Genomic DNA, 27,045 nt, shown 5'->3' on the forward strand with positions numbered 1-27,045 from the left:
TCAGTTGACAAATTTGATCCTCACAACCTCTCATTCACATCATTATTGCTACTTTACAGATTAGGAGGTTTTAAGACCTGAAGTAATTTCCCCAAGGTCACACAGCCTGGGGGGTGGGACCGAGGCTCAAGGTAGATTTTGGCTTCTGTGTCTCAGTCTTGGAGTAGCTGGCTTTTACTTAACTCTCATAGCTTACAGTGTTTGAGCCTAGTCTTGGCAGCCATAGCCATCATTTTTACCCACACTTTCCTCAGAGCTCTTTGCAGCTCCGGCATAAAGGTGCTCATCTATTCATCTTTCTCCAGCCTTTACAGCTTGTAAGCACAACTTCCTTTTTTTCCCTCTACTATGGTGAGGTCTCATGCTAGAAGAATTGAGTATGCCTAAGGATAATGGGACATTTGCCTTTTACAGGATCGAAGGGTAATTCCTGCTCTTTTACTTTCAACTACTGCACTATAGTCCAGAGTGGAGTCCAAGATAGGAATCAGTCTGGTGGAGGGAACAGTATGGGATGGTTCCCTGTGCCGTGGTAAGTTCTACGGAACAGATTGTTAAAAATATTTGTAGCAATATTAGCCATCAACATTAGTGCCCTAGGGTCTCATATATACTGGCCTTTTTCATGTCTAATTCCATCTTGTTCAATAAGAAATCTTGTAGTGAAGACATTGTTCCATTTAATCTCATTCATTCAGTGAATAACTATTGGGTGTATACTCTTTGGTATCCAGTGGTTTCTAGTCACAAGACAAGGTGTCTACTTGGATGTGGAAGGATACTGAGAATAAACACATAAATAAACAAGATCTTAACAGGCAGTCCTATTGTTATAATGAAAACAAATTAGGATCATGTTATAGTGAGGCCCAGGAGTACTTTGAATGGGATGCTTATGGGAACTTTTGCTGTCCCCCGAGAAGGCGGGTTCTCTGAAGCAGGCCTTTGCTGTGGCTTCTTACCCCCGCAACTGAGCTGCTATGATTAATCTAGTGGAGGGAAGGCACTTGCTTCCCTTTGATGTTCTTATTTGATGGCTGTGAATCTGTAGTAAATATGAAATGATGACAACTTAAATATTATAATAGGAACAATGAAGACAGGATGCAACAAGCAAAATGCTTGAGCATGAATATGAATTATTGGAAATCAAAAGACTGGCATCTGAATTTTATAATACATATTGGTGCTGCTTGAATATTTAATTCTGGTACATTTATTTTTTTTTTATTTTTTTTATTTTTTTGCGGTACGCGGGCCTCTCACTGCTGTGGCCTCTCCCACTGCGGAGCACAGGCTCCGGACGCACAGGCTCAGTGGCCATGGCTCACGGGCCCAGCCGCTTGGCGGCATGTGGGATCTTCCCGGACCGGGGCACGAACCCGCGTCCCCTGCATCGGCAGGCGGACCCTCAACCACTGCGCCACCAGGGAAGCCCTGGTACATTTCTTAAGGAAGGAGTTCACTTTCAAAACTAATAGTCCTTTGTCCTGTCCTAGTAAGAATAGATTTATTGTGATATTAGTCTCTCCTTAAAGAGGCACATCTGCTTCTTTGTTTCTTGCTGAGCATTAGGACTATGACTATGTATATCAATGCCAGACAATATTTATTTGTGTTTGTTTTTTGTCTCGCCTGACTAGACTATAAGCTCCATAAGGGCAGGGACTTTGTTTTGTATCATGTCATTTGCTCTGCACCTAGAGCAGTGCCTGACACAGAGTAGGAGCTCAATAAGTATTTGTTGAATGAGTAGTAAAAAAGACCCCACCTGCCTCCATGGATCTCATGGGGCCCCACTGAGGGTGGTAGAAATTCAGGGGAGGGGCTTCCCTGGTGGCACAGTAGTTAAGAATCAGCCTGCCAATGTAGGAGACCCGGGTTCGAGCCCTGGTCCAGGAAGATCTCACATGCCGTGGAGCAACTAAGCCTGTGCACCACAACTACTGAGCCTGCACTCTAGAGCCCGCGAACCACAACTACTGAGCCCGTGTGCCACAACTACTGAAGCCCACGTGCCTAGAGCCTGTGCTCCTCAACAAGAGAAGCCACTGCAATGAGAAGCCTGTGCACTGCAACGAAGAGTAGCCCCCACTCACTGCAACTAGAGAAAGCCCACGCACAGCAGTGAAGACCCAACGCAGCCAAAATAAATAAATGAATTTAAAAATAAATAAGTAAAAATAAAGTGAGCAGTACTGTGTCACAATAACTTTAACAAAAAAAAGAAAAATTCAGGGGAGACGATGTCTTCAACTATAATGTTTGGATTATGGACACAGCTGTTGATGGAAAGAGACTTGGATTTGGGTTAGGATGACGAGTTGAATTTCAGCTTTGACATTATTAGCTGTGTGAATCTTTAACTTTTTTAACTTAAAATATTTTTTTATTGAAGTATAGTTGATTTACAATGTTGTGTTAGTTTCAGATGTACAACAAAGTGATTCAGTTATATATGTGTGTGTGTGTTTTATATATATATATTTTCAGATTCTTTTCCATTACAGATTATTACAAGATATTGAATATAGTTCCCTGTGCCATACAGTAGGTCCTTATTGTTTATCTATTTTATGTATAATAGTGTATATATGTTAATCCCAAATTCCTAATTTGTCCCTCCCCACCTTTTCCCCTTTGGTAACCATAAGTCTTTTTTTTCTGTGTCTGTGAGTCTATTTCTGTTTTGTAAATAAGTTCATTTGTATCAATTATTTTTTAGATTCCACATGTAAGTGATATCATATATTTATTTTCCTCTGTCTGGCTTACTTCACTTATCATGATAATCTCTACGTCCATCCATGTTGCTGCAAATGGCATTATTTCATTCTTTTTTTATGGCTGAGTAATTTTCCATTGTATCTATACTACATCCTCTTTATCCATGCCTCTGTTGATGGATGTTTAGGTTTAGCTGTGTGCATCTTGTGGGAAATTACTTAACCTTGTTTCCTCAGCTGTGAAACTGAGTAACTTGTGAGGAGGGCAAATGAGCCAATGTATGTGGAAGGGCCAAGAACAATGCCAGGAGTGTTACAGTTTTACAGTAAATATTGAGGACAAAAATATTCAGATAAAAGTGGGAGATATGACCATAAAAGGCTGGGATTTAAACTGTAGAGGTGGGAATAAAAGATATCATCTGGGAAAACAACAACAAAATTTGACAGACCGGATGGCAGAAATGGAAAGGAAAACGTGTGAAGAGGCCAACCCTGCCATGACTTTCTTCCCAAACCACTGAAAAGGGCTGTGTACAGAGAACTCTCCTTTACAACCCCATCGGATTCTCAGGATGTGGAAGTAAGACAAGTGTAGAAGCCTCCACGAGGAAATCCTGTGAAGCAAATTCATGAGTTAAAATAAGTCAGTTTAGCTAAGTTAGGGCAAACCAACCATGCTCTGTTAAAATATTGCCTCCTGTTACAGTGGAATCTTTACTAGTAGTCCTTCAATTAAGTGTGAAATCATAAATAGGAAGTCAGAAAGGTTACCAAGTTTTCCTGTTAGGTTACTAGACAAAAGATAGCAAAGTACTTTAGAAAGTTGATACTTCATGATTTTTAATTTAAGAAGATTTTTCCTGTCTAATAACACTATTATCTGTTATAATCATTATGGTTTAGATACTATTTTGCTTTTATTTAAAAATGATTTTTATTTGATTTTAATGGATTTTTAAAAGAACCCATTGTTGAAATAAATTCTGTGTAAGTCAGAAGTTTCTTAAGTTAATTTTACATTAAAAAAAAGCATATAAGAAACTAATTTCTAACTCCACATTACCTAATTCCAGAAGTAGACAACACAGAATTTATCATAATTTCCAAATGAACATAAGGAAAGCTCTTAAAACAGACCCATCTTTCCTTCCTAATTACTGCATCTAGAAGTATTAGCAATGTGATATGAGTAGAGAAAGCCCCAGTTTGATCTAGAAACTACTGAGTCAGATTAAGAAAACAAAACAAAAAATCAAAAACTCATCTTCTCAAATGCAAGCAGCATTTTATTTTTCATATTTAATTTTTTTCTGAAATTGGGACCTATCTTGTAATCAGTGCATACTCTGAAAATTTGTTATTAAATCATGCCTTATTAGTAGTGCTGTTTTAGAATTTAAGAGCTAATTAGAATAAATATTTCTGCTTCACCAGAAATCCATTGAATCAGGAAGCAATTTTGCTCTTCAGATCTGTTTCTAACTTCTCCTCCCCAAGTTCCCCAATTTAAAGTAACTATTATTTAAAAGACACATTATGATGTCTATAGGAATGCTATGGTTAATTACATCTATTGTATTTTTTATACATTCTTATGTAGCAACCCTGACTTCTAATTTCTATTAGACTCAGTAGTAAATTCTCAGGGAAGAAAAACAAACATTCCACCCTTTTCTTTACCCTATGAAAACCAAATTAGAGGGAGCAGCAACAAATGAGTCCATTTCCAAAAGTGCCCTTCCCTTTCCCCTCAGAGAAATGACTCTGCCTGGTGCCCAGCATGTAGCTGACTTATGAAAACTCATTTGCCCCTCGTGAGAATGTGCACAAATACAAAACTAGAGTTACATGTTTCAAAAACAATGGAACATTCTGGGAAAAAAGAATATTTGACACACAGGTTGAGACAGTAGGAATGATAGGAAATTTACACAGTTACTTGAATATAAAAGCCCTGAAATCAAGAGTCTTAAAGAGTAATTCCCTTTTATATTTGTTGGCTGTTAGCAAATTCTCAGCTAAGTTTGTTGAACCTTTCTGCCCAGATTCAAGTGTTTTGGTCATTCTGTGTTACATGCAATTATGATTCTGTCTTTGTAGTAATTTTTCTCTACCACTCGTTAAGTACCCTGTTTTTTTTTTTTTTAACATCTTTATTGGAGTATAATTGCTTTACAATGTTGTTAGTTTCTGCTGTATAACAAAGTGAATCAGCTATATGTATACATATGTCCCTATATCCCCTCCCTCTTGCGTCTCCCTCCCACCCTCCCTATCCCACCCTCCCTATCCCACCCCTCTAGGTGGACACAAACCACCAACCTGATCTCCCTGTGCTATGCGGCTGCTTCCCACTAGCTATCTATTTTACATTTGGTAGTGTATATATGTCAATGCTTCTCTTACAGTTTTTAACCCTTCTGCCAGTCCAGACCTTAGATATCTTTCAACCAGCAAATCAAGTTCTTCCTCTTCATTAAATCTTCCCTGATCGTTCACTCTACATTGAATTCTTGCTCTTGAATTCCTTTGGCATTTGCTCTGCTACTGACAGCTGCGGTATAGTGGGAAGAATGTTGTCCTAAGAGGTGGAGGACACATGTATCAGTCCTGCTTCTATTACTGACTGGGTGTCCGTCTGCAAATCACTTTTAAAAAAAAATAATTAATTAATTTATCTTTGGCTGCACAGGCTTTCTCTAGTGGCTGCGAGCGGGTACACCACAGCTACTCTTCACTGTGGTGCGCGGGCTTATTGTGGTGGCTTCTCTTGTTGCAGAGCATGGGCTCTAGGCACACAAGCTTCAGTAGTTGCAGCGCGTGGGCTCAATAGTTGTGGCTCTCGGGCTCTAGAGCACAGGCTCAGTAGTTGTGGTGCATGGGCTTAGTTGCTCTGTGGCATGTGGTATCTTCCTGGACCAGGGATTGAACCTGTGTGCCCTGCATTGGCAGGTGGATTCTTAACCACTGCGCCACCAGGGAAGTCCCTGCAAATCACTTTTTGTCTGTCTCCCTGGCTACCTATTTGTCTACCCATCCCGTCCATCCATCCATCACCTTTCTATCTACCTACATACCTATGAGAGCCTTAGTTTCTTCATTTATAATGAGAGATTATAATCCTAATAAGAGTGGTTTGGAAAACTTTAGAAAACCATTTTATAAATATAAGACATTATTATTTTTGTCCATACCAATTATTTTGAGACATATTTTAAGGTTTCAGACTATTATTTTATCATTTTCTCTTTTCCCAAGGGAATTTGCTATTAGGAAATCTCTTGTGCAACTCACACTGCCATGAACATAGTATAGCCAACCAAAATATGATTTTCCTCATTATCATGTATTTTTCAAATGCTCTCTCGGTGTTGTGTTTTCTTTGCCTCGGTGGGGTAAATGAGCCTTTTGGTCATCTCACCAAATACGGTTTATAATCAAGTGTATAAACCCCAAAGCTGATGACCCCTAAAGAAAATAATGCAATGTAAAATGAATGATAATGTGATCAGAATACATGGTATATTATCTATGAATTTAAATGCAGACTATGTGATATATCACTATGTGCTTTTTAGCCTCTTCCTTTCATGGGCCATTAGGAATTAACTTCTTAAAGAACTGTTTTTCACATCATAACCCCCTTTGCATTAGCTTAGGGTGGCTCCAAATGGAAATTTCTCAGAAAGCATAGCTTTGAAGATCTGGAATTTCCACATAATAGCTATGCACTCCTGGGCAGATGTCTTAGGGTTTCTGATATTGAATTTCCTCATGTGTAATATAGATATGATATCACTTTACTGGGTTGTGAAAATGAGATAATTCTGAACTAGGAGATCTGAGTACCTGTTGTGGTGCCTGGCACAAGCTCGATTTGTAATAAATGTTTTCTTGATACTGAATGATTTCATATTTTTGTTGGAGATAAATTTACTCTTAGCTCCTCTAAGCAAGCTTTTCTGCTTATAGCACAATACATATAATTGTGTCATTTTGAAGTCTACTCTCTATACCTTCTTCCAGCCTCTAATGCTCCCCAAACTGAAATGCATTTTAACTTCCCTCCTAAAAGATTTGAGTGTCATACTTGTGAAACTTGCCCCGAACTCCCCACCTCGGCCCTCATGCAAAGCTGAATTCATGTTTATGTCTATCTGTGTTCTATATACAGATTTTAATCTGGATTTTTCTTCTTTTCTGATGCTTTTATTTCCCATTTTGTATTATGAGTTTGATGAGGTCCAAAAAAATGTCATGCCCTTAAGCTTTCGGCCAACCATGCAAATTTATGGCATGAAGGAGAAGGAAAGGCCATGGAGGTGGTAATGCTCGGGAGAGCCAGCTTGGAAGAAAATGAGGTCAGAGTCTCTGAGCTGACCCTAAACATGGGCAGGGTTGGAAATCCTTGAATAATCGTGTATTTTTAAAGACAGGATCATGGTATACATATTGTTTTGTGATTTGCAATTTTTATTTATTATAAGCCTTGTTCTATGTGATTAATAGTCTTCTAAGGCATCTTTCATGTAGCTGAGCATTCTGTTGTTTGTTCCATATATTTTAAACCAGTTCCCTTTGTTGAATGTTTAGGTGATTGCTATCTTTTAAAAAGTATAAACTGTGCAGAGATGAAGATCCCTGTAGATAAATCCATGTGCACAACCATGATTAATTCCTTATAAATTTTTAGAAATATTACAGTGTCAGAGGCTATGCATGTTTAAAATATTTGTTTGATACATATTGCCCTTCCCAGCTGTGATCCAGAATAGTGATTGCCCATTGGCTAGGTGTGAGAGTGTATTTTTCCACATATTTTCCCAGCACACAGATGCTATCCCTTTGTGAGTATTGACAGCTTGATTTCATGACCACACACACACACACACACACACACACACACACACACACACACACACTTTTTTCTTGCTTTCTTTTAAAAAAATTTATTTTTATACAATTTTTAAAGGTTACACTCCATTTATAGTTACTATAAAATATTGGTTACATTTCCCGTATTATACAATACAGACGTGGTATATATATATATATATATATATATATATATATATATATACACACACCACATCTTTATTCATTCATCTGTTGATGGACACTTAGGTCGCTTCCATATCTTGGCAATTATAAATAATGCTGCTATGTATGTATGTGCCTTACTGTATATCTATAATCATTCTGACTTACAGAATATATTTTATTGTATGAACACATTAGTCTATCATATCAAATGAGTTTATAAACATATAATTCTGATGTGTCTTTTCCTAAACATAATTGTCTTGCCTTCTCAGGTGCCTGCATGAACATCACTCACAGCCAGTGTCAGATGCTGCCCTACCACACCACGCTGACACCTCTCCTCTCTATTGTTAAAAACATGGAAATGGAGAAGTTCCTCAAGTTTTTCATGTACCTCCATCGCCTTGGTTGCTATCAACATATCATGCTTTTTGGCTGCAGCCTTGCCTTCCCCGAGTGCATCGGTGATGGTGATGACAGGTATTTTGGAATGAAAAGCATTCAGTGATAAGAGTCAGTGGTAGCAGAAGTGTCTGAGAAGAACAAAATCACCCCGAGCTACCCACTTTTAGTTTGGTTGTTGTTAAAGGAAAAAAAAAATCCCACACCAGTTGTAATCCTTTTGAAGTAGACATTTTTGGGAAATCTGGGATAATTTGATTTATGGGAAGAAATCATTCAGGCTATTAGATGGAGGTTATCAGCTGGGGTAGTCAGTAGCTGTTTCGCTGAGGGTCTGGTAGAAGACAGCACACTCCAAGGGCGATGGAAAAGTTTTTTTGGAGAGACGATTTATGGCGGTGTGGGCAGGGTTAAGAGAACAAGTAAGGATGAGAGGCACCAGGGTCTCATGATAATGCGATGCAGTTCCACTACTCAAGACTTGAAAGAGGCAAAGAGCAGGCAGACCTGGAAAAAGCTGTAGTTGTGGGCAGGGGGTCTCCCGACAAGCCAAGTTCTGTGACTCGAGACACAGGGGCACAGCCACTGCCCTTCAGTCCTGCAGGGAGAGAGAAGAAGGAATAGATGCCCTGACCTCACTCTCCTCTTGCCCTCTCCTCTGCCAGGGCCTCCTACCGACTGAACTCACCTACAACAATTGGGCAAGGGTGAGCAATTGATGTGAGTGCAATAGATGAGATCCAAAATCTCATCCCAATATCATCAGTTCAGAAGTCCCAAATCTCATCTAAATCAGGTACGGGTGAGATGCTCGGTGATTCTTACGGTCCACACTGGAGCCCAGAGCAGGGTGAGGAGGATGAAGGGTAGATGCAGAGTGACAAACAGAGACTGTCCAGCACAATATCGAATAGGATTAGAAAGAATTTTCTTCTTTGGGAGGGTGGGGGAGAACATGTGAGTCGGTGTACTTGTGTCTGTGTCTTGTAAGCGCATTTCTTTTTTTTTTTTAAATTGAGGTATAATTGACATATAACATTATATTAGTCTCAGGTGTACAACCTAAAGATACAATGTATGTGTATATTGTGAAGTGATCACTACAATAGGTCTAGTTAACATCCATCACCACACAGTTACAAATTTTTTTTCTTGTGATGAGAACTTTTGAGATCTCTCTTAACTTTCAAATATACAACATGTTTTTTATTTTTTTTATTTTTTTATTGCGGTACGTGGGCCTCTCACTGCTGTGGCCTCTCCCGTTGCGGAGCACAGGCTCCGGATGCTCAGGATCAGCGGCCATGGCTCACGGGCCCAGCCGCTCCGCGGCATGCGGGGTCTTCCCGGACTGGGGCACGAACCCGTGTCCCCTGCATCGGCAGGCGGACTCTCAACCACTGCACCACCAGGGAAGCCCAACAATATGGTATTATTAACCATAGTCACCATGCTGTACATTACATCTCCATGACTTATTTATTTTATAACTAGAAGTTTGTACCTTTGAACGCATTCCCATCTTTTTGAAGTAATACAATTTCAATATTATATTATATTGAAATAATGTAATTTCGATATTATATTGAAGTAATAATTTTCAGTGAGAGTAAATCAATACAAGTATGTTATGGAATATCTGAATTAGTAAGTATACAGTTTTTTAAAATTTCAAAGCACTGTTAAGTACATAATCATATATAACATCAGTTATTTTCTGAATTAAAATGTTAGAAAGTTTTCAGAGTAGTAATGAGAAAATGAATTGCATTTTTAAGTACAGATAGGTTCCATGTTATTTGTACTAATTTAATGTACAAAGAAAGTTTTGAATAGACAAAGGTTTTTATTATTATTTTTAACATCTTTATTGGAGTATAATTGCTTTACAATGCTGTGTTAGTTTCTGCTTTATAACAAAGTGAATCAGTTATACATATACATATGTTCCCATATGTCTTCCCTCTTGCGTCTCCCTCCCTCCCACCCTCCCTATCCCACCCCTCTAGGTGGTCACAAAGCACCGAGCTGATCTGCCTGTGCTATGCGGCTGCTTCCCACTAGCTATCTATTTTACGTTTGGTAGTGTATATATGTCCATGCCACGCTCTCACTTTGTCCCAGCTTACCCTTCGCCCTCCCCATATCCTCACGCCCATTCTCTAGTAGGTCTGCATCTTTATTCCTGTCTTGCCCCTAGGTTCTTCATGACCTTTTTTTTTTTTTTTTTTTTTTAGATTCCATATATATGTGTTAGCATACAGTATTTGTTTTTCTCTTTCTGACTTACTTCACTATCATCTCACACTGGTCAGAATGGCCATCATCAAAAAATCTACAAACAATAAATGCTGGAGAGGGTGTGGAGAAAAGGGAACCCTCTTGCACTGTTGGTGGGAATGTAAATTGATACAGCCACTATGGAGAACAGTATGGAGGTTCCTTAAAAAACTAAAAATAGAACTGCCATACGACCCAGCAATCCCACTACTGGGCATATACCCTAAGAAAACCATAATTCAAAAAGAGTCATGTACCAAAATGTTCATTGCAGCTCTATTTACAATAGCCAGGACATGGAAGCAACCTAAGTGTCCATCAACAGATGACTGGATAAAGAAGATGTGGCACATATATACAATGGAATATTACTCAGCCATAAAAAGAAATGAAATTGAGTTATTTGTAGTGTGGTGGATGGACCTAGAGGAGGTTTTTATTATTTTAACTGGAAAAAACCTACATTGCCGTAAAATAAAAACTGAGTAGAAAAGAAACAATAGATTCTGAATTGTAGAAGTAAGTATAGAAGCACTATTAACAGACACCACATTCAGGAAAATGTTTCCCCTGAAAGAATCATTTGCAGAGGGTACTTTCATGGTAAAGAGAGAAACTCTGTTAGATCTTTCCGAAGAGTCAAACTATGGCATGGTAGTAGAGAGGCCCTTAATGTTCCTAGAACAGTGGCATTATAGCGTGGTGATTGTCTTAATTTTCTAGGGCGGCCATAACAAATTACTACAAGCTGGGTGGCTTAAACAGAAATTTATTATCTCACAGTTCTAGAAGCTAGAAGTCCAAAGTCTGGTGGGGACTGTGCCAGGGGTCCCGGGGAGAGGCTCACTTCCTTTCTTTGCCAGTTTCCTTCCAGTGGTGTCAATCACTCTTGACTTGTGGCCACATCACTCCAGTCTCTGCCTCTATCTTCACATGGCCTTCTCGTCTGTGTGCGTCTGCTCTTGTGAGGACACTTGTCAGTGGATTTAGGGCCCGTCCAGATAACCCAAGATGATCTCATCATCGCAAGGTCTTTAACTTAATTACAGCCACAAAGACCATTTTTCCAAATAAGGTCACATTCACAGGTTCCCGAGGTTAGGACATGGACGTGCCTTTTGGGGGTCGCCATTCAATACACAGGCTCTGGAGCTGCGTGTCTCAGCCCACTCATCTGTAAAATGGAGATAATCATTGTGCTTTACAAAGTTCACGTGAGGATTAAATGACAGTGCAGGGGTTTTTATGAAGAGCTCAGTAAATGTCAGCAATAGCTATCAGTGAATTGGAAAGGAGGGGCAGTACTAATGACATTGAGAGCACAGAGTATTTCTAACATATGCTAAATATTGAAGGATTCTGGAAAAAATGTAGGATACTACATGGATTAAAAGAAAATTAAGTAGAATACTTAAGGCTGCTGGAGTTGGATTCCATTTCTCCCTAATTTCAAACAATTTCACTTATATCTCTTTGCTTTAATTTCTCTATGGACTCAGGAGTGTGTATATATACTTATATAAATTTATATACTTATATAAAAGAGTTTCTCTCTTTAACATGAAAGTTCTTTCTTTACCATGAAATTTATATATACTGATATAAATTTCATATAAGACAATGAAAGAGAGTGCATTCAGCCTCCAGGGGACTCTTAACTCATTTTGATCATCCTTTTTCTGATAATTCAATCTCTACTCTCAGCTAAATCAGTTGTAAAATTCTAGTTAAGCTGCCCAGAGTCTTCAGGGTACTTTTAGGTAAAATTTGTTTTTCTCCTGACCTGGTTCATCCTGAGAAATGCTCTCATAGGAGAGTTTTCCATTTTCTGTTACAGTGGGTAATAATTTATAGTCAATTTTCAGGTATCATTCAGGGACTTGTCCTACATTTTATTACATTCATTATTATATTTAATTTTATGATTGTACTTTCAGACCAGTGCTTCCTGCTTTCATTTAGCATGTGCATGAGATCTGCAAGCTAAATTTAATAAGTAAAATAAGTTCAGAAAGGTAAAATGTATTGTAGAAAATAATTCTTATATTTTTATATATCAAACTTTTTTTCTTATATTTCACTATTTTGGATCATTTGTTCTACTCATTTTCTCTACTACTCTACTATTCAAATAATAGAGAATTGCTTAAATTCCATCCTAGAGAAAATAGGTACTTAATAACATTTAGACTTTAATTTAAAAAGGTAGAATGGGGCTTCCCTGGTGGCGCAGTGGTTGAGAGTCCGCCTGCCGATGCAGGGGATGCGGGTTCGTGCCCCGGTCCGGGAAGATCCCGCATGCCGCGGAGCGGCTGGGCCCGTGAGCCATGGCCGCTGAGCCTGCGCGTCTGGAGCCTGTGCTCCGCAACGGGAGAGGCCACAACAGTGAGAGGCCCGCGTACCGCAAAAAAAAAAAAAAAAAGGTAGAGTGGGATGTATAAGTAGTATGGTTTTTAACCTGTCCCTTTGAGACCTCAACTGTACTCAACTATATTATATAACAATGAACTTTAACAGTTTAATTAAACAGTTTCATTAAGTGTTTCATTTATTAAAAAATAAGTGTGTGTATCATGGACTATAATACAGGATAATTAAAGGATATCTTATAACACAGGATAATCCATAACTATATTGATTCAATGAAATATAACTCAAAATACAGAGATTTGACTGATAAACAATTCAGGTAGCCCTAAAAATATGTGGGCTAGAAGGAATAGCTTAAAAATATCAGCATGTAGGTAGAGAGAGATGAACAATTCCTAGGCCAGGAGAATAACAGATGTTTCTGGATGACTTTTCTTTTTTTTTTTTTTTTTTTTTTGCGGTACGCGGGCCTCTCACTGTTGTGGCCTCTCCTGTTGCGGAGCACAGGCTCCGGATGCGCAGGCTCAGCGGCCATGGCTCATGGGCCCAGCCGCTCCACGGCATGTGGGATCTTCCCGGACCGGGACACGAACCCGTGTTCCCTGTATTGGCAGGCGGACTCTCAACTGCTGCGCCACCAGGGAAGCCCCTGGATGACTTTTGGATACACTTAAAATCTCTGTGTTTGGAAGAGGAAGCAAACATTGCAGCCACATGCTTTTGATATGTAGCTATCACCCTTTCCCTCTGGGTTGAAATAATAGGTCTATGAATTTATCAAAGCTGAAGCGGGGTTAACTGGCCTGAGAGGTCCCGCCTTGGCTTTGCTTCTGGAAGACACCCAGGAGATATTGCTGATCATCATCACCCTACTCACATCCTCTAGTACTTTGCAGAGAAACTTTGCTCATGAAATAAATCGTTAACATTTAAAAATGGATGTGTTTTCTATTGGTATTTTCCTCTGGAGTGTTGATTTGACCCTAGGTGCTTAGCAGATATTCTTAACATCTGTAGACATGAAATAAAAAATTCTTATCTAGTGCTTGCTTTGGGAGCATGTGTACTAAATTGGAACAATACAGTGAAGATTAGTGTGGTCCCAATGCAAGGATGACATGCAGATTTGTGAAGTGTTCCATATTTTTTGATTTTTGACTAAGATAACTCATATTAAAGCATTTAGCACAATACCTGGATCATCACGTCCTGATCAAAGTTTAGCTAATACATCTATTTTGGGGTCAGTATTTCTCATGCAGGACCTAATTGAACTTGTCCAAAAAAAAGATGAGATATGTCACGTTCTGCTATCCACTTTTTAGTCAAGAAAATAGATAAATTATCTGAAAAAAATTCTTTATCTAGCTAAATGACTAGAGATTAAAGATTATATCTCAAACCTGGGATCTACCGGACAGTTTTCTGTCTACTCAATCCCTATAGGATTGTGGAAGAGGTTGAGTGAGGTTCTTCAAATGAACTTCTTCAAAAGCACTATGCTTTTCCCCAAATAAATATGTTCACTGGAGCCTAGAGAAATTAATCTGGTAAATGCAGAGAATGCACTTGAAAGTTTGGGGGGGCAGATGAAACCTGATTCAAACCACAGCTCTGCCAATTGCCAATTATAAGACCTTGGGCACTTCAGTTGGCCTTCCTGACCCTCAGTTTCCTCATCTGTTTAATTAAAGTGATAATACCCTCTTCATAGGGTTGGTTTGTGTGTATTAAACAGAATGATTTATACAGTGCTCATGTATGCTCTGCACTCCCCAGCACACAGTTAACTTCTCCATAAGTAGTATTGTTATAAACAATAAGTAAATTATTATTAAATATAAATAGTACTATTATTGATATAGTAGTCAGAGATGGTGTGTGAGTTTCTGGGAGGGTATAAACTTCATCACCTCTTTCAGAGATGCAAGATTTGCATATTTTTCTCATTCTTTTCATCTTCTAATCCATTTTCCACTTAGCTGTCAACATTATGATATAAAAACACAATTAGCACTGCCGTACGTTATTACATGAAAGTTGTTAAAGAGAGTAGATCCTAAGAATTCTCATCACAAGGAAAAATATTTTTTTCTATTTCTTTAATTTTGTATCTGTATGAGATGATGGATATTTTCTAAACCTATTGTGGTCATTATTAGCTGTACATCCTAAACTTACACAGTGCTGTATGGCAGTTATGTCTAAATAAAACTGAAAGGGAAAAAAAATAAAAGCACAAATTAGATGATGTCACTCCCCTGCCTCTACCCATTCAAGGGCTTTCTCTTAGACTTAGATTATAAGCTGAACTTTTTGCCATGGCTTTTGAAGCCTTCCTTGCTTCTCTGGTGTCATCAACCCTGCCACAGCTGCACTGACCTTTCTCAAAAATGCCCACCTTTCCCCAGCTTCCTTTTCACATGCTGTTCCCTTTGCCAGGATGGATCTATCCCCTTGATCTATGCCCTCTGTTCAAAAGACATCTCTGTGGAGAAATATTCTCTGATCACCCTCGGTAGTTCTGTTATCTTACACTGCAGCAAGGCTGTGTCCCTTTTTGCTTGTCTGTATGTTGTCTGTCTTACTTTATTTAAGTACCACAATGGCAGAGAACTTACTGACTTTGCACACTGTTGTATACCCAGTGTTCAGAGCAGTGCCCAACACATAGTAGGTGCTCAATAAATATTTGTTGGAATAAATGGATCAATAAATAAACTCTTCCATTAGGGAGCTCCCCTAAATGTCTAGGTAAATGGGAGTTCAAACTCCATTGATAATGGTTGTGCATTGCTTTGTATAATTGATACGTTCCTGAAAACTCATGCATAAATCAAATTCTATATGTGTGTTAAATAATTACAACTTTGAATCGAGTTGGATGGTATTCCCAGAGATGATTTAACTTCCTTCTGAGTGAGCATCCGTTGGCAGAACAACCAGCTAAAGTACATTAACTTGTTCTTGTTCATTTCTGTCAAAATCCTGGATCTAATAGAGGAGGAAACACTAGATTGTTCTTGAGGATTGACTTGGTGGTTCAGTGCTTTTGTTTTAATACTGACTCATATGCATCAGTTAAAAAGACTTTAGGTCAACTGTAGTTGAAAATCTTAGATGTAAGGGTCATGTACAGAGCAGAAACAAAACAGTGATAAACATGTTTAAAGAAAAATGACCAGGATAGTGGTTCAGAATCTGTTCATGTGAAGAATAGTTGGGGGACCTGGAGATGTGAGGCCCTGAGGGTGCACAGTGGCCACCCTCCAATCTCCTGGGCCACGACTGGAAGAGGGAGCACACTTTTTCTCTATGCTTCCACAGGGCAAAAATGGAACCAGGAACTGAAAGTCATAAAGAAGTAAATTCTAACTTAACTAAAGTGAGAACTTTATGGATACTAAAGTTGTATATATATGAAATGTTGTCTCAGGAAATGGTGAGTTGTTATCACTAGAGATATTTAAACTGACTGGTGAGAGCTTAGTGGAGAAAATGGGACAAGGAGTCCAGCATCTTATGGTCAATTAGTTTCCCATAGATTAAGGGGCAGGTTCACTCATGGCCCATGGCCCTGATTAAAGGAGCTCTAAAAACTTATGAAAAGAGAAGAAAATTAAATCTACCATAACTTTTCTCAGGGACACTTTTATATTTGCTTTGGTAATAATAGAGAATCCCGTTGGGGGCCTTGGGGAGGGTTGCGTTGACACTCCCATGGATCCAGTAGCAGCAAGGAGTCACCTAACTGCCTTCAGAAACGATGGGCCCAGTTATCTGCAGGACTTCTGTTTTGCCCAGTGGGGCTTGCAGATTGGGACCCTGCCAGACAAAGCCCTCTTTTTCTCTGTTGCAACTGTCAGGTTCTCAGCTAAATAAATGTTAAACAAATATTTACAGTGTGTCACCTTGGGGAAATGTCAGATTATCTGCTGGGAACACCTGTGTGCCTTGGGTGGCTTGGCTTTTGCTCAGAGTTGAAAGGTTCACGGTAGCAAATAGAATTTTTGACTCTAGGTATTAAGATCAGCTTGCTTTTCAGCCTGAAATCTGTGTTCTGCTCCTAAAATCAAGATTGGAATTCTGCTATGTTGCTATCTTCTATTCACCTTGTGTTCACCTTTTAAGCTTTTGGTTTTGCTAAAATCCTGTTAGGTAAATAAAAGTTCTAGGCATACTTTTGTGTCAGCCACTCGAGAGGAAGAAAAAGAATGTTGACAGAAACAAGAGGTATTTAAAATTCCTTTTTCTGGAAGGCACAGTTTGTTCATTTCTTATCAAGGTCCTAGGCTTCCTTTTTAGAAGCAGCAGAGTTCCCTAGAAAAATGACCCCATAATCTAGTTACCATTATTTAAAGTTAGAGTAAAATTTGCCTGTCATTTCAAATATACAGATGATACGGTTTTCCTGTTCTAACTCCATCCTATTACTAAAGATGGCCAGATTACTGAGATGGCCTCTAGGTGAACAATCAAGATGGCATCAAAGTTGATACAGGAATGATCTTTTCAAAAATATTTGCTATACCGGAATTACAAAACCTCTTCCCCACCATCCAGTTTATTTTCAATATTTCTACTACTGCACACCATTATATTACTATACCACTTTTGAGTTGAATTTTACTGATAATCTTTTAGTAAAAAGTAACAAATTTTTCTGCTTATAAAATTTACTGTATTCTTTTATTTTAACATCTTTATTGGAGTATAATTGCTTTACAATGATGTGTTAGTTTCTGCTTTATAACAGAGTGAATCAGTTATGCATATACATATATCCCCATATCTCCTTGCATCTCCCTCCCACCCTCCCTATCCCACCCCTCTAGGTGGTCACAAAGCACCGAGCTGATCTCCCTGTGCTATGCAGCTGCTTCCCACTAGCTATCTATTTTACATTTGGTAGTGTATGTATGTCCATGCTACTCTCTCACTACGTCCCAACTTCCCCTTCCCCTTCCTGGTGTCCTCAAGTCCATTCTCTATGTCTGCGTCTTTATTCTTGTCCTGGCCCTAGGTTCTTCAGAACCTTTTTCTTTTTTTTTTTTAGATTCCATATATATGTGTTAGCATACGGTATTTGTTTCTGTCTTTCTGATTTACTTCACTCTGTATGACAGACTCTAGGTCCATCCACCTCACTACAAATAACTCAGTTTCGTTTCTTTTTATGGCTAAGTAATATTCCATTATATATATGTGTCACATCTTCTTTATCCAGTCATCTGTCGATGGACACTTAGGTTGCTTCCATGTCCTGGCTATTGTAAACAGGCTGCAATGAACATTGTGGTACATGACTCTTTGAATTATGGTTTTCTCAGGGTATATGCCCAGTAGTGGGATTGCTGGGTCATATGGTAGCTCTACTTTTAGTTTTTTAAGGAATCTCCATACTGTTCTCCATAGTGGCTGTATCAATTTACATTCCCACCAACATTGCAAGAGGAATCCCTTTTCTCCACACCCTCTCCAGGATTTATTGTTTGTAGATTTTTTGATGATGGCCATTCTGACTGGTGTGAGGTGATATCTCATTGTAGTTTTGATTTGCATTTCTCTGATGATTAGTGATGTTGATCATCCTTTCATGGGTTTGTTGTCAATCTGTATATCTTCTTTGGAGAAATGTCTATTTAGGTCTTCTGCCCCTTTTTGGATTGGGTTGTTTGTTGTTTTGATATTGAGCTGCATGAGCTGCTTGTAAATTTTGGAGATGAATCCTTTGTCAGTTGCTTCATTTGCAAATATTTTCTCCCATTCTGTGGGTTGTCTTTCCGTCTTTTTATGGTTTCCTTTGCTGTGCAAAAGCTTTTAAGTTTCATTATGTCCTACTTGCTTATTTTTATTTCCATTTTGCTAGGAGGTCAGTCAAAAAGGACCTTGCTCTGATTTATGTCATGGAGTATTCTGCCTATGTTTTCCTCTAAGAGTTTTATAGTGTCTGGCCTTACATTTAGGTCTTTAATCCATTTTGAGTTTATATTTGCGTATGGTGTTAGGAAGTGTTCTAATTTCATTCTTTTACATGTAGCTGTCCAGTTTTCCCTGCACCACTTATTGAAGAGGCTGTTTTTTCTCCATTGTATATTATTGCCTCCTTTATAAAAATACGGTGACCATAGGTGCGTGGGTTTATCCCTGGGCTTTCTATCGTGTTCCATTGGTCTATATTTGTTTTTTTGTGCCAGTACCATACTGTCTTGACTACTGTAGCTTTATAGTATAGTCTGAATTCAGGGAGCCTGATTCCTCCAGCTCCATTTTTCTTTCTCAAGATTGCTTTGATGATGGCCATTCTGACCAGTGTGAGATGATATCTCATTGTAGCTTTGCTTTGTATTTCTCTAATGATTAATGATGTTGAGCATTCTTTCATGTGTTTGTTGGCAATCTGTATATCTTCTTTGGAGAAATGTCCATTTAGATTTCTGCCCATTTTTGGATTGGGTTGTTTGTTTTTTTGATATTGAGCTGCATGAGCTGCTTGTAAATTTTGGAGATGAATCCTTTGTCAGTTGCTTCATTTGCAAATATTTTCTCCCATTCTGAGGGTTGTCTTTTGGTCTTGTTTATGGTTTCCTTTCTTTTAAGTTTCATTAGGTCCCATTTGTTTATTTTTGTTTTTATTTCCATTTCTCTAGGAGGTGGGTCAAAAAGGATCTCGCTGTCATCAAAAAATCTAGAAACAATAAATGCTGAAGAGGGTGTGGAGAAAAGGGAACACTCTTGCACTGCTGGTGGGAATGTAAATTGATACAGCCACTATGGAGAACAGTATGGAGGTTCCTTAAAAAACTAAAAATAGAACTACCATATGACCCAGCAATCCCACTACTGGGCATATACCCTGAGAAAACCATAATTCAAAAAGAATCATGTACCAAAATGTTCATTGCAGCTCTATTTACAATAGCCAGGACATGGAAGCCACCTAAGTGTCCATCAGCAGAAGAATGGATAAAGAAGATGTGGCACATATATACAATGGAATATTATTCAGCCATAAAAGAAATGAAATTGAAATATTTGTAGTGAGGTCGATGGACCTAGAGTCCATCATACAGAGTGAAGTAAGTCAGAAAAAGAAAAACAAATACCGTACACTAACACATATATATTCTAAGCAAAATGAAAAGGTCATGAAGAACCTGTGGCAAGACGGGAATAAAGACACAGACCTACTAGAGAATGTACTTGAGGTTATGGGGAGGGGGAAAGGTAAGCTGGGAGAAAGTGAGAGAGTGGCATGGACATATATACACTACCAAACGTAAAATAGATAGCTAGTGGGAAGCAGCTGCATAGCACAGGGAGATCAGCTCAGTGGTTTGTGACCACCTAGAGGGGTGGGATAGGGAGGGTGGGAGGGAGGGAGATGCAAGAGGGAAGAGATATGGGAGCATATGTATATGTATAACTGATTCACTTTGTTATAAAGCAGAAACTAACAGCATTGTAAGCAATTATACTCCAATAAAGATGTTAAAAAAAAAAAAAGAATTGCTTTGGCTATTTGGGGTCTTTTGTGTTTCCATACAAATTGTGAAATTTTTTTGTTCTAATTCTGTGAAAAATGCCATTGGTAGTTTGATAGGGATTGCATTGAATCTGTAGATTGCTTTGGGTAGTAGTCATTTTCACAATGTTGATTCTTTTAATCCGAAAACATGGTATATCCCTCCATCTGTTTGTATCATCTTTAATTTCTTTCATCAGTGTCTTACAGTTTTCTGCATACAGGTCTTTTGTCTCCTTACGTAGGTTTATTCCTAGGTATTTTATTCTTTTTGTTGCGATGGTAAATGGGAGTGTTTCCTTAATTTCTCTTTCAGATTTTTCATTATTAGTGTGTAGGAATGCAAGAGATTTCTGTGCATTAATTTTGTATCCTGCTACTTTACCAAATTCATTGATTAGCTCTTGTAGTTTTCTGGTAGCATCTTTAGGATTCTCTATGTATAGTATCATGTCATCTGCAAACAGTGACAGCTTTACTACTTCTTTTCTGATTTGGATTCCTTTTATTTCCTTCTCTTCTCTGATTGCTGTGGGTAGAACTTCCAAAACTATGTTGAATAATAGTGGTGAGAGTGGGCAACCTTGTCTTGTTCCTTATCTTAGTGGAAATGGTTTCAGTTTTCCACCATTGAGAATGTCGTTGGCTGTGGGTTTGTCATATATGGCCTTTATTTTGTTGCGGTAGGTTCCCTCTATGCCTACTTTCTGGAGGGTTTTTATCATAAATGGGTGTTGAATTTTGTCAAAAGCTTTTTCTGCGTCTGTTGAGATGATCATATGGTTTTTCACCTTTAATTTGTTAATATGGTGTATCACATTGATTCATTTGTGTATACTGAAGGATCCTTGCATTCCTGGGATAAACCCCACTTGATCATGGTGTATGATCCTTTCAATGTGCTGTTGGATTCTGTTTGCTAGTATTTTGTTGAGGATTTTTGCATCTGTGTTCATCATTGATATTGGCCTGTAGTTTTCAGAAACCTTACTGTATTTTTAAAGACATTATTTTATAAGATAGCATGTGCTGCTCTCCTATGGAAATGCAACCCTGAAATAATCTTTTTTTTTTTTAACATCTTTATTGGGGTATAATTGCTTTACAATGGTGTGTTAGTTTCTGCTTTATAACAAAGTGAATCAGTCATACATAAACATATGTTCCCATATGTCTTCCCTCTTGCGTCTCCCTCCCTCCCACCCTCCCTATCCCACCCCTCCAGGCTGTCACAAAGCACCGAGCCAATATCCCTGTGCCATGCGGCTGCTTCCCACTAGCTATCTACCTTACTACGTTTGTTAGTGTGTATATGCCCATGACTCTCTCTCGCCCTGTCACAGCTCACCCTTCCCCCTCCCCATAACCTCAAGTCCGTTCTCTAGGAGGTCTGCATCTTTATTCCTGCCTTACCCCTAGGTTCTTCATGACATTTTTTTTTTCTTAAATTCCATATATATGTGTTAGCATACGGTATTTGTCTTTTTCTTTCTGACTTACTTCACTCTGTATGACAGACTCTAGGTCTATCCACCTCATTACAAATAGCTCAATTTCGTTTCTTTTTATGGCTGAGTAATATTCCATTGTATATATGTGCCACATCTTCTTTATCCATTCATCCGATGATGGGCACTTAGGTTGTTTCCATCTCCGGGCTATTGTAAATAGAGCTGCAATGAACATTTTGGTACATGACTCTTTTTGATTTTTGGTTTTCTCAGGGTATATGCCCAGTAGTGGGATTGCTGGGTCATATGGTAGTTCTATTTGTAGTTTTTTAAGGAACCTCCATACTGTTCTCCATAGTGGCTGAACCAATTCACATTCCCACCAGCAGTGCAAGAGGGTTCCCTTTTCTCCACACCCTCTCCAGCATTTATTGTTTCTAGATTTTTTGATGATGGCCATTCTGACTGGTGTGAGATGATATCTCATTGTAGTTTTGATTTGCATTTCTCTAATGATTAATGATGTTGAGCATTCTTTCATGTGTTTGTTGGCAGTCTGTATATCTTCTTTGGCGAAATGTCTATTTAGGTCTTCTGCCCATTTTTGGATTGGGTTGTTTGTTTTCTTGTTATTGAGCTGCATGAGCTGCTTGTAAATTTTGGAGATTAATCCTTTGTCGGTTGCTTCATTTGCAAATATTTTCTCCCATTCTGAGGGTTGTCTTTTGGTCTTGTTTAGGGTTTCCTTTGCTGTGCAAAAGCTTTGAAGTTTCATTAGGTCCCATTTGTTTATTTTTGTTTTTATTTCCATTACTCTAGGAGGTGGGTCAGAAAGGATCTTGCTGTGATTTATGTCATAGAGTGTTCTGCCTATGTTTTCCTCTAAGAGTTTGATAGTTTCTGGCCTTACATTTAGGTCTTTAATCCATTTTGAGCTTATTTTTGTGTATGGTGTTAGGGAGTGATCTAATCTCATACTTTTACATGTACCTGTCCAGTTTTCCTGAAATAATCTTAAAAGCCAACTGAAAAATATGACTTGATTTAAAACAATTTTTTGAAGAATTTGTAAATTACATAAAGCCAGCATAAGGTTATTTTATTATTTTTTTCTAAATGAAGAATTATTACATACTGCTAATTTATTTATTGAAGATTTTGTCTGTGTCCCAAGAACTCTAATTGTGTCACATTTGAGAATAATGGAAACATTACAGAATTAATATTTTTTCATATCTATATTTTTTAAGAATTTATATAGATCAGTAGTCAAAGCAAAAAGAGTCTTTGTTGCTAATAGCAACCATATATTCGGAAAGTCATCTGCCACTTACTTCCCTGATTTTATCTTTTAACCTGTAAACAGCAGTCTTTTGGGCTACACCTGTGCTGACTACCTGGCTGTTTAGGTGGTCAATTGTATCACAGTTCCCTTTTCAGTCTCAGGCAACATGGGTGATCTATTTATTATTTTTATTTTTAATTTTTTAAATTTTTTTTAACATGGGTGATCTAGTCTGCTTTTTGGCATTATACAGACATAAAATGAAAAGTAAGATTTCATTTATGTGCCAGACTGGCTCCAAGTGTGGGTAATACACAGTCAGATAACTCACATTCCTTTTATTTTACAAAGACGTAAAGCTGGAGAGTCAGGCCACAGGAGCTCAAATTCCCTGAAAACGCCTTGTCAAATCACTGACAGTGTCTCAAGCACACATATTTCATCAAGCTCAGTGGAGTTTGTTTACTTTTCTCCTCAATAATTCATGGGTATTAGGTGGATGTGACTAGAATTTATATTTAATGCTAGTGATTCAGTGCCTTCAAAGATCCATATTTAAGGCATCATTTCATGATGTGCAAAAAATCAAAACAGCTGCAAAAAATAATTGAACAATTGAAAATTTTCCTGTGATTTTTAATCCTCTATTCCATGAGCCCTCGTAAGTATGCCAAGTATTAATGAGAATCAGGATCACGTTGGATAGAAGGGTATGGAATTTTATATTCTCTTTCAGGGGCGGTTGTGTAGTTTTACATTATTCACACTCATCTTAATTCAAGCTGTGTTTATTTGTTGTTATTTCCTCAAGTTTCTCTATTTTAAGGGTGACATCTTACTGTTGGCATATAAGCGAGACACTTAATCTGTAGGGTTTTCATCCCTAGCGGTTTTGCCGAGATTTTGCCTTTATATGGGAATTATTTCAAGATTCAACAGTGTAGAATTTGCTGACCTGATAGGGAGGAGATCATGTGAACAGGGATGGAGCGAGCTCTTGTACAGACCATTAAGTTGGGAGTTAGGTAGTGAGAGTTCTGCTCCCAACTTTGCTTCTGACAGCTTTGTTCCAAGCAGGCCACCAAATTATCCTCTGCCTGTGATTCTTTTATTTCTCAAACAAATATTTATGCAGTGCCTACTGTATACACTAAGGATAGGACAGCAAACAAAATAGACAAGAATCCTTTACTTCATGAACCATATATTATATTGGAGGGAGATAGGCAGTAAAGAAACAGATTAAAAATTTTTTTAATAATAATAATAGTATATCAGATAGTGATAAGTGCAATGGAAAAATTCCAAAAAGAATTGAAGAGCTTTGGGAGAGTATGGGTATGGTGGCAAGGGATGCAATTTTAAGCAAAATGTTGTTCAGGAAAATCTCACTGAGAAGGTTACATTTGATCCATGAACATATGGGAGTCCAGGAAGTGAGAGAGACCCGGACATACCGAGTGGCTTGTGATCTCTGCAGGAAGTGAGAAAGGGGGCATGATGGAATCAGTCCTGCAAGCAGATACTGTTGGCAAGGATGTGAGTGTTGGGGGGTAGACATATGGTGGCGTGCAGGGTCTTGCTAGGCACGTGTACAGCTTGGGAGCTCCCTTTCCGCTTCTGACATCAGTTTATTCGGCAAAGGTGTTAGGAAAGTGATCACTGTATTCCTTTAGCAAACATTTATTGGCACCTACGATGTACCAGGTGCATTGTCTGATGCTAGGGATGCTTTGGTGAATAAAACACAGTTCTGCCTTCAAGGGACTCAGCATAATAGGGGACACGACATGAAAACAATTACACTGCTGTCCAACGTGATCAGTTTAAAAGGTATGGGGGGAAACGCAGAGAAGGAGGGACTCTTTCCATTTGGCAACATTAAGAAGGCTGTTCCCAGCGAAGAAGTAACAGCTGAATTTGATTTTGGAGGATATATAGAAATTTGCCATGTGGGCAAGGTGGAGAAAGCAGACAGCCTAAATCTGTCGTATATTAGGGGAACTACAACTAGTTTAATTTTATGAGAACATAAAATGGGGAGAGAATAAATGATTTGAGGGACTTTGGGGAAGTAAAATTAACAGTACTTAGTAATTAATTGCATATGAATGGTGAGGTTGAGGGTGAAACAAAGGTTTTTAGGCTTGTGGACTTGGGTAGATGGTATTACTACCAAGAAGGAGGGCTGGTGGTAGTGGGAGATAGGGGGTTAATATTGACATAATGTCTTCATCTGGTCCAAGAAGTGCATGACCGTAATTTTCCTTCCAGTGGAGGTAAAAACAGCTTTCCTTCTAGAGGAGATGACATGATTTATACTTTCATCCAGTGGTATGCTGGTAAACTGGCTCCCTGAAAAACAAAACAAAACTATGATTTGTAGCATTTGCTGATTTCTGCGGTGTAAACACTCCTACCAGATTTCAAGCTAATAATAGTTGAACAGTCTCCTCCCACAGCCCTGCGTTTTGTCCCCTGACAAGTATTTGTTGAGCTCTCGTTGGTGTGAGGCATGCAGTCATGTGCTGGCTCTTTCTTCTTTACGTCTCCTTATCCACTTCCCACCCTCCTCCAGCCCACTCTTCCCCACAGGTTGGTTTCAACAGTGGCTACTTTCTAGCTTCCTGTGGGGCTCAGCCAATGGGAACCACCAACAGGACATCAGAGTGTGGGAAGGGAGGCAGGTTGGGTCATGATCCCCTAGTTTCTTCTTTACCAGGTTACACAGTTTGGAGTTGCCTGAATCCCCCTGTGGGAGGCTCTGGCTCCTATCAGGCAGCCTTCTGCATACAGCTCTTTCTGAGTCCCAAGAACTGCTCCTTCCCTTGTCCCTTGAATCTGAGATGCTAACGGCAACCTGTCCCCGCATGCTGCACTACCCCTGGTTGGTTTTTCTAAACCTTGCCAGTACCTTCATAAGTGACCTTTTCATTAAATACTCTGCAGTAATCCTACTTCACTGAGTCATTTCTTTCCTGCTGGAACCATGGCTATTACAAATGAAGATGATGAAAAACTCTGGTTTTTAAAGAGTTTCAGACCAGTGTGACCAAAAAATAACTTGACTTCTCCCATGATTTCTGGTGTGAGACAATGACACATGTAAGTGTTCACTAGCACAGTTTTCTATCCCCGTGTCTAATGAAGCTGGGAACCAAGGTCATCTCTTCCCTACTCCTCTCGTACCCCAACTAAGCCATACCTCTTGTGAGGTCTCTTGAGGCCACCAGAGAGTGCAGGAAGCTGATGGCGTTGGCCCATCACAGAGGAAACAAGTCATCTGTTGTTTTTTGTGTTTTCCAGCAGTGGTGACGAATCTGTGCTCCTGTAGGATTTGTGGATTTATGCTCCTGTGTTATCTGTGACTCCTGTTTGTGAGAAGAGGTCAGCTAGGGGAGACATTCTGGAGCACTGGGCTGGCGTCATAGCATCTGGCTATGAGATCTTTTTAAGTTTCAATTTCCTTGCATGTAAAAGGAGGAAACAGTAGTACATTATCTTGCAAGACCCTTCCATTGTTAACATTCTCTTCACGACTGAGGTCTGCAGCTCTGGGTGTTCCCGGTGACTATGACTTTGTGAGCACTGTTCACTGAACAGCTTGGCCTAACAAAGACAAATTTACGACTTTCTTTGAAACAAAAGATTATGTAAGTCTCATCAATAAATAATATATCTAACTCAGTAACATGCCTCTTACCAAGTGATATATCAAAGAAAAGTGTATTAGTTACCTATTGCTACGTAACAAATTTCCACAGATGTGGCAGCTTAAAACAGCACCCAACTATTTTCTCAGTTTCTGTGGACCTGGAACCTGGGAGTGTCTTATCTGGGTCCTCTGTTTCAGGCTCTGTCATATGGGTGCATTCGTGGTGTTGGCCAGGTCTCGAGTCTTATCTGAAGGCTTGCCTAGGAAAGGATCCACTTCCAGCCTCATGTGATTGTTGGAAGAAT

At 38.9% G+C, this 27,045-nt stretch overlaps 1 protein-coding gene and 1 non-coding gene across 2 annotated transcripts in view; both read left to right on the plus strand.

The window, feature by feature from the left end:
* The window catches only part of CORIN (corin, serine peptidase), a 225,691-nt gene that overhangs the window by 35,233 nt on the left and 163,413 nt on the right, over window positions 1-27,045 (plus strand). Inside the window, exon 3 of the mRNA XM_060148234.1 lies at window positions 8,045-8,252. Within this exon, the coding sequence (XP_060004217.1) occupies window positions 8,045-8,252 (208 nt within the window). The remainder of the gene's footprint in view (window positions 1-8,044; window positions 8,253-27,045) is intronic.
* Window positions 13,867-13,972, plus strand: LOC132520165 (U6 spliceosomal RNA). The gene has a single exon (XR_009540522.1). It is a non-coding gene; the product is annotated as a U6 spliceosomal RNA (small nuclear RNA).

The sequence above is a fragment of the Lagenorhynchus albirostris genome, chromosome 4, assembly GCF_949774975.1.
Source record: "Lagenorhynchus albirostris chromosome 4, mLagAlb1.1, whole genome shotgun sequence".
Lineage (NCBI taxonomy): Eukaryota > Metazoa > Chordata > Mammalia > Artiodactyla > Delphinidae > Lagenorhynchus > Lagenorhynchus albirostris.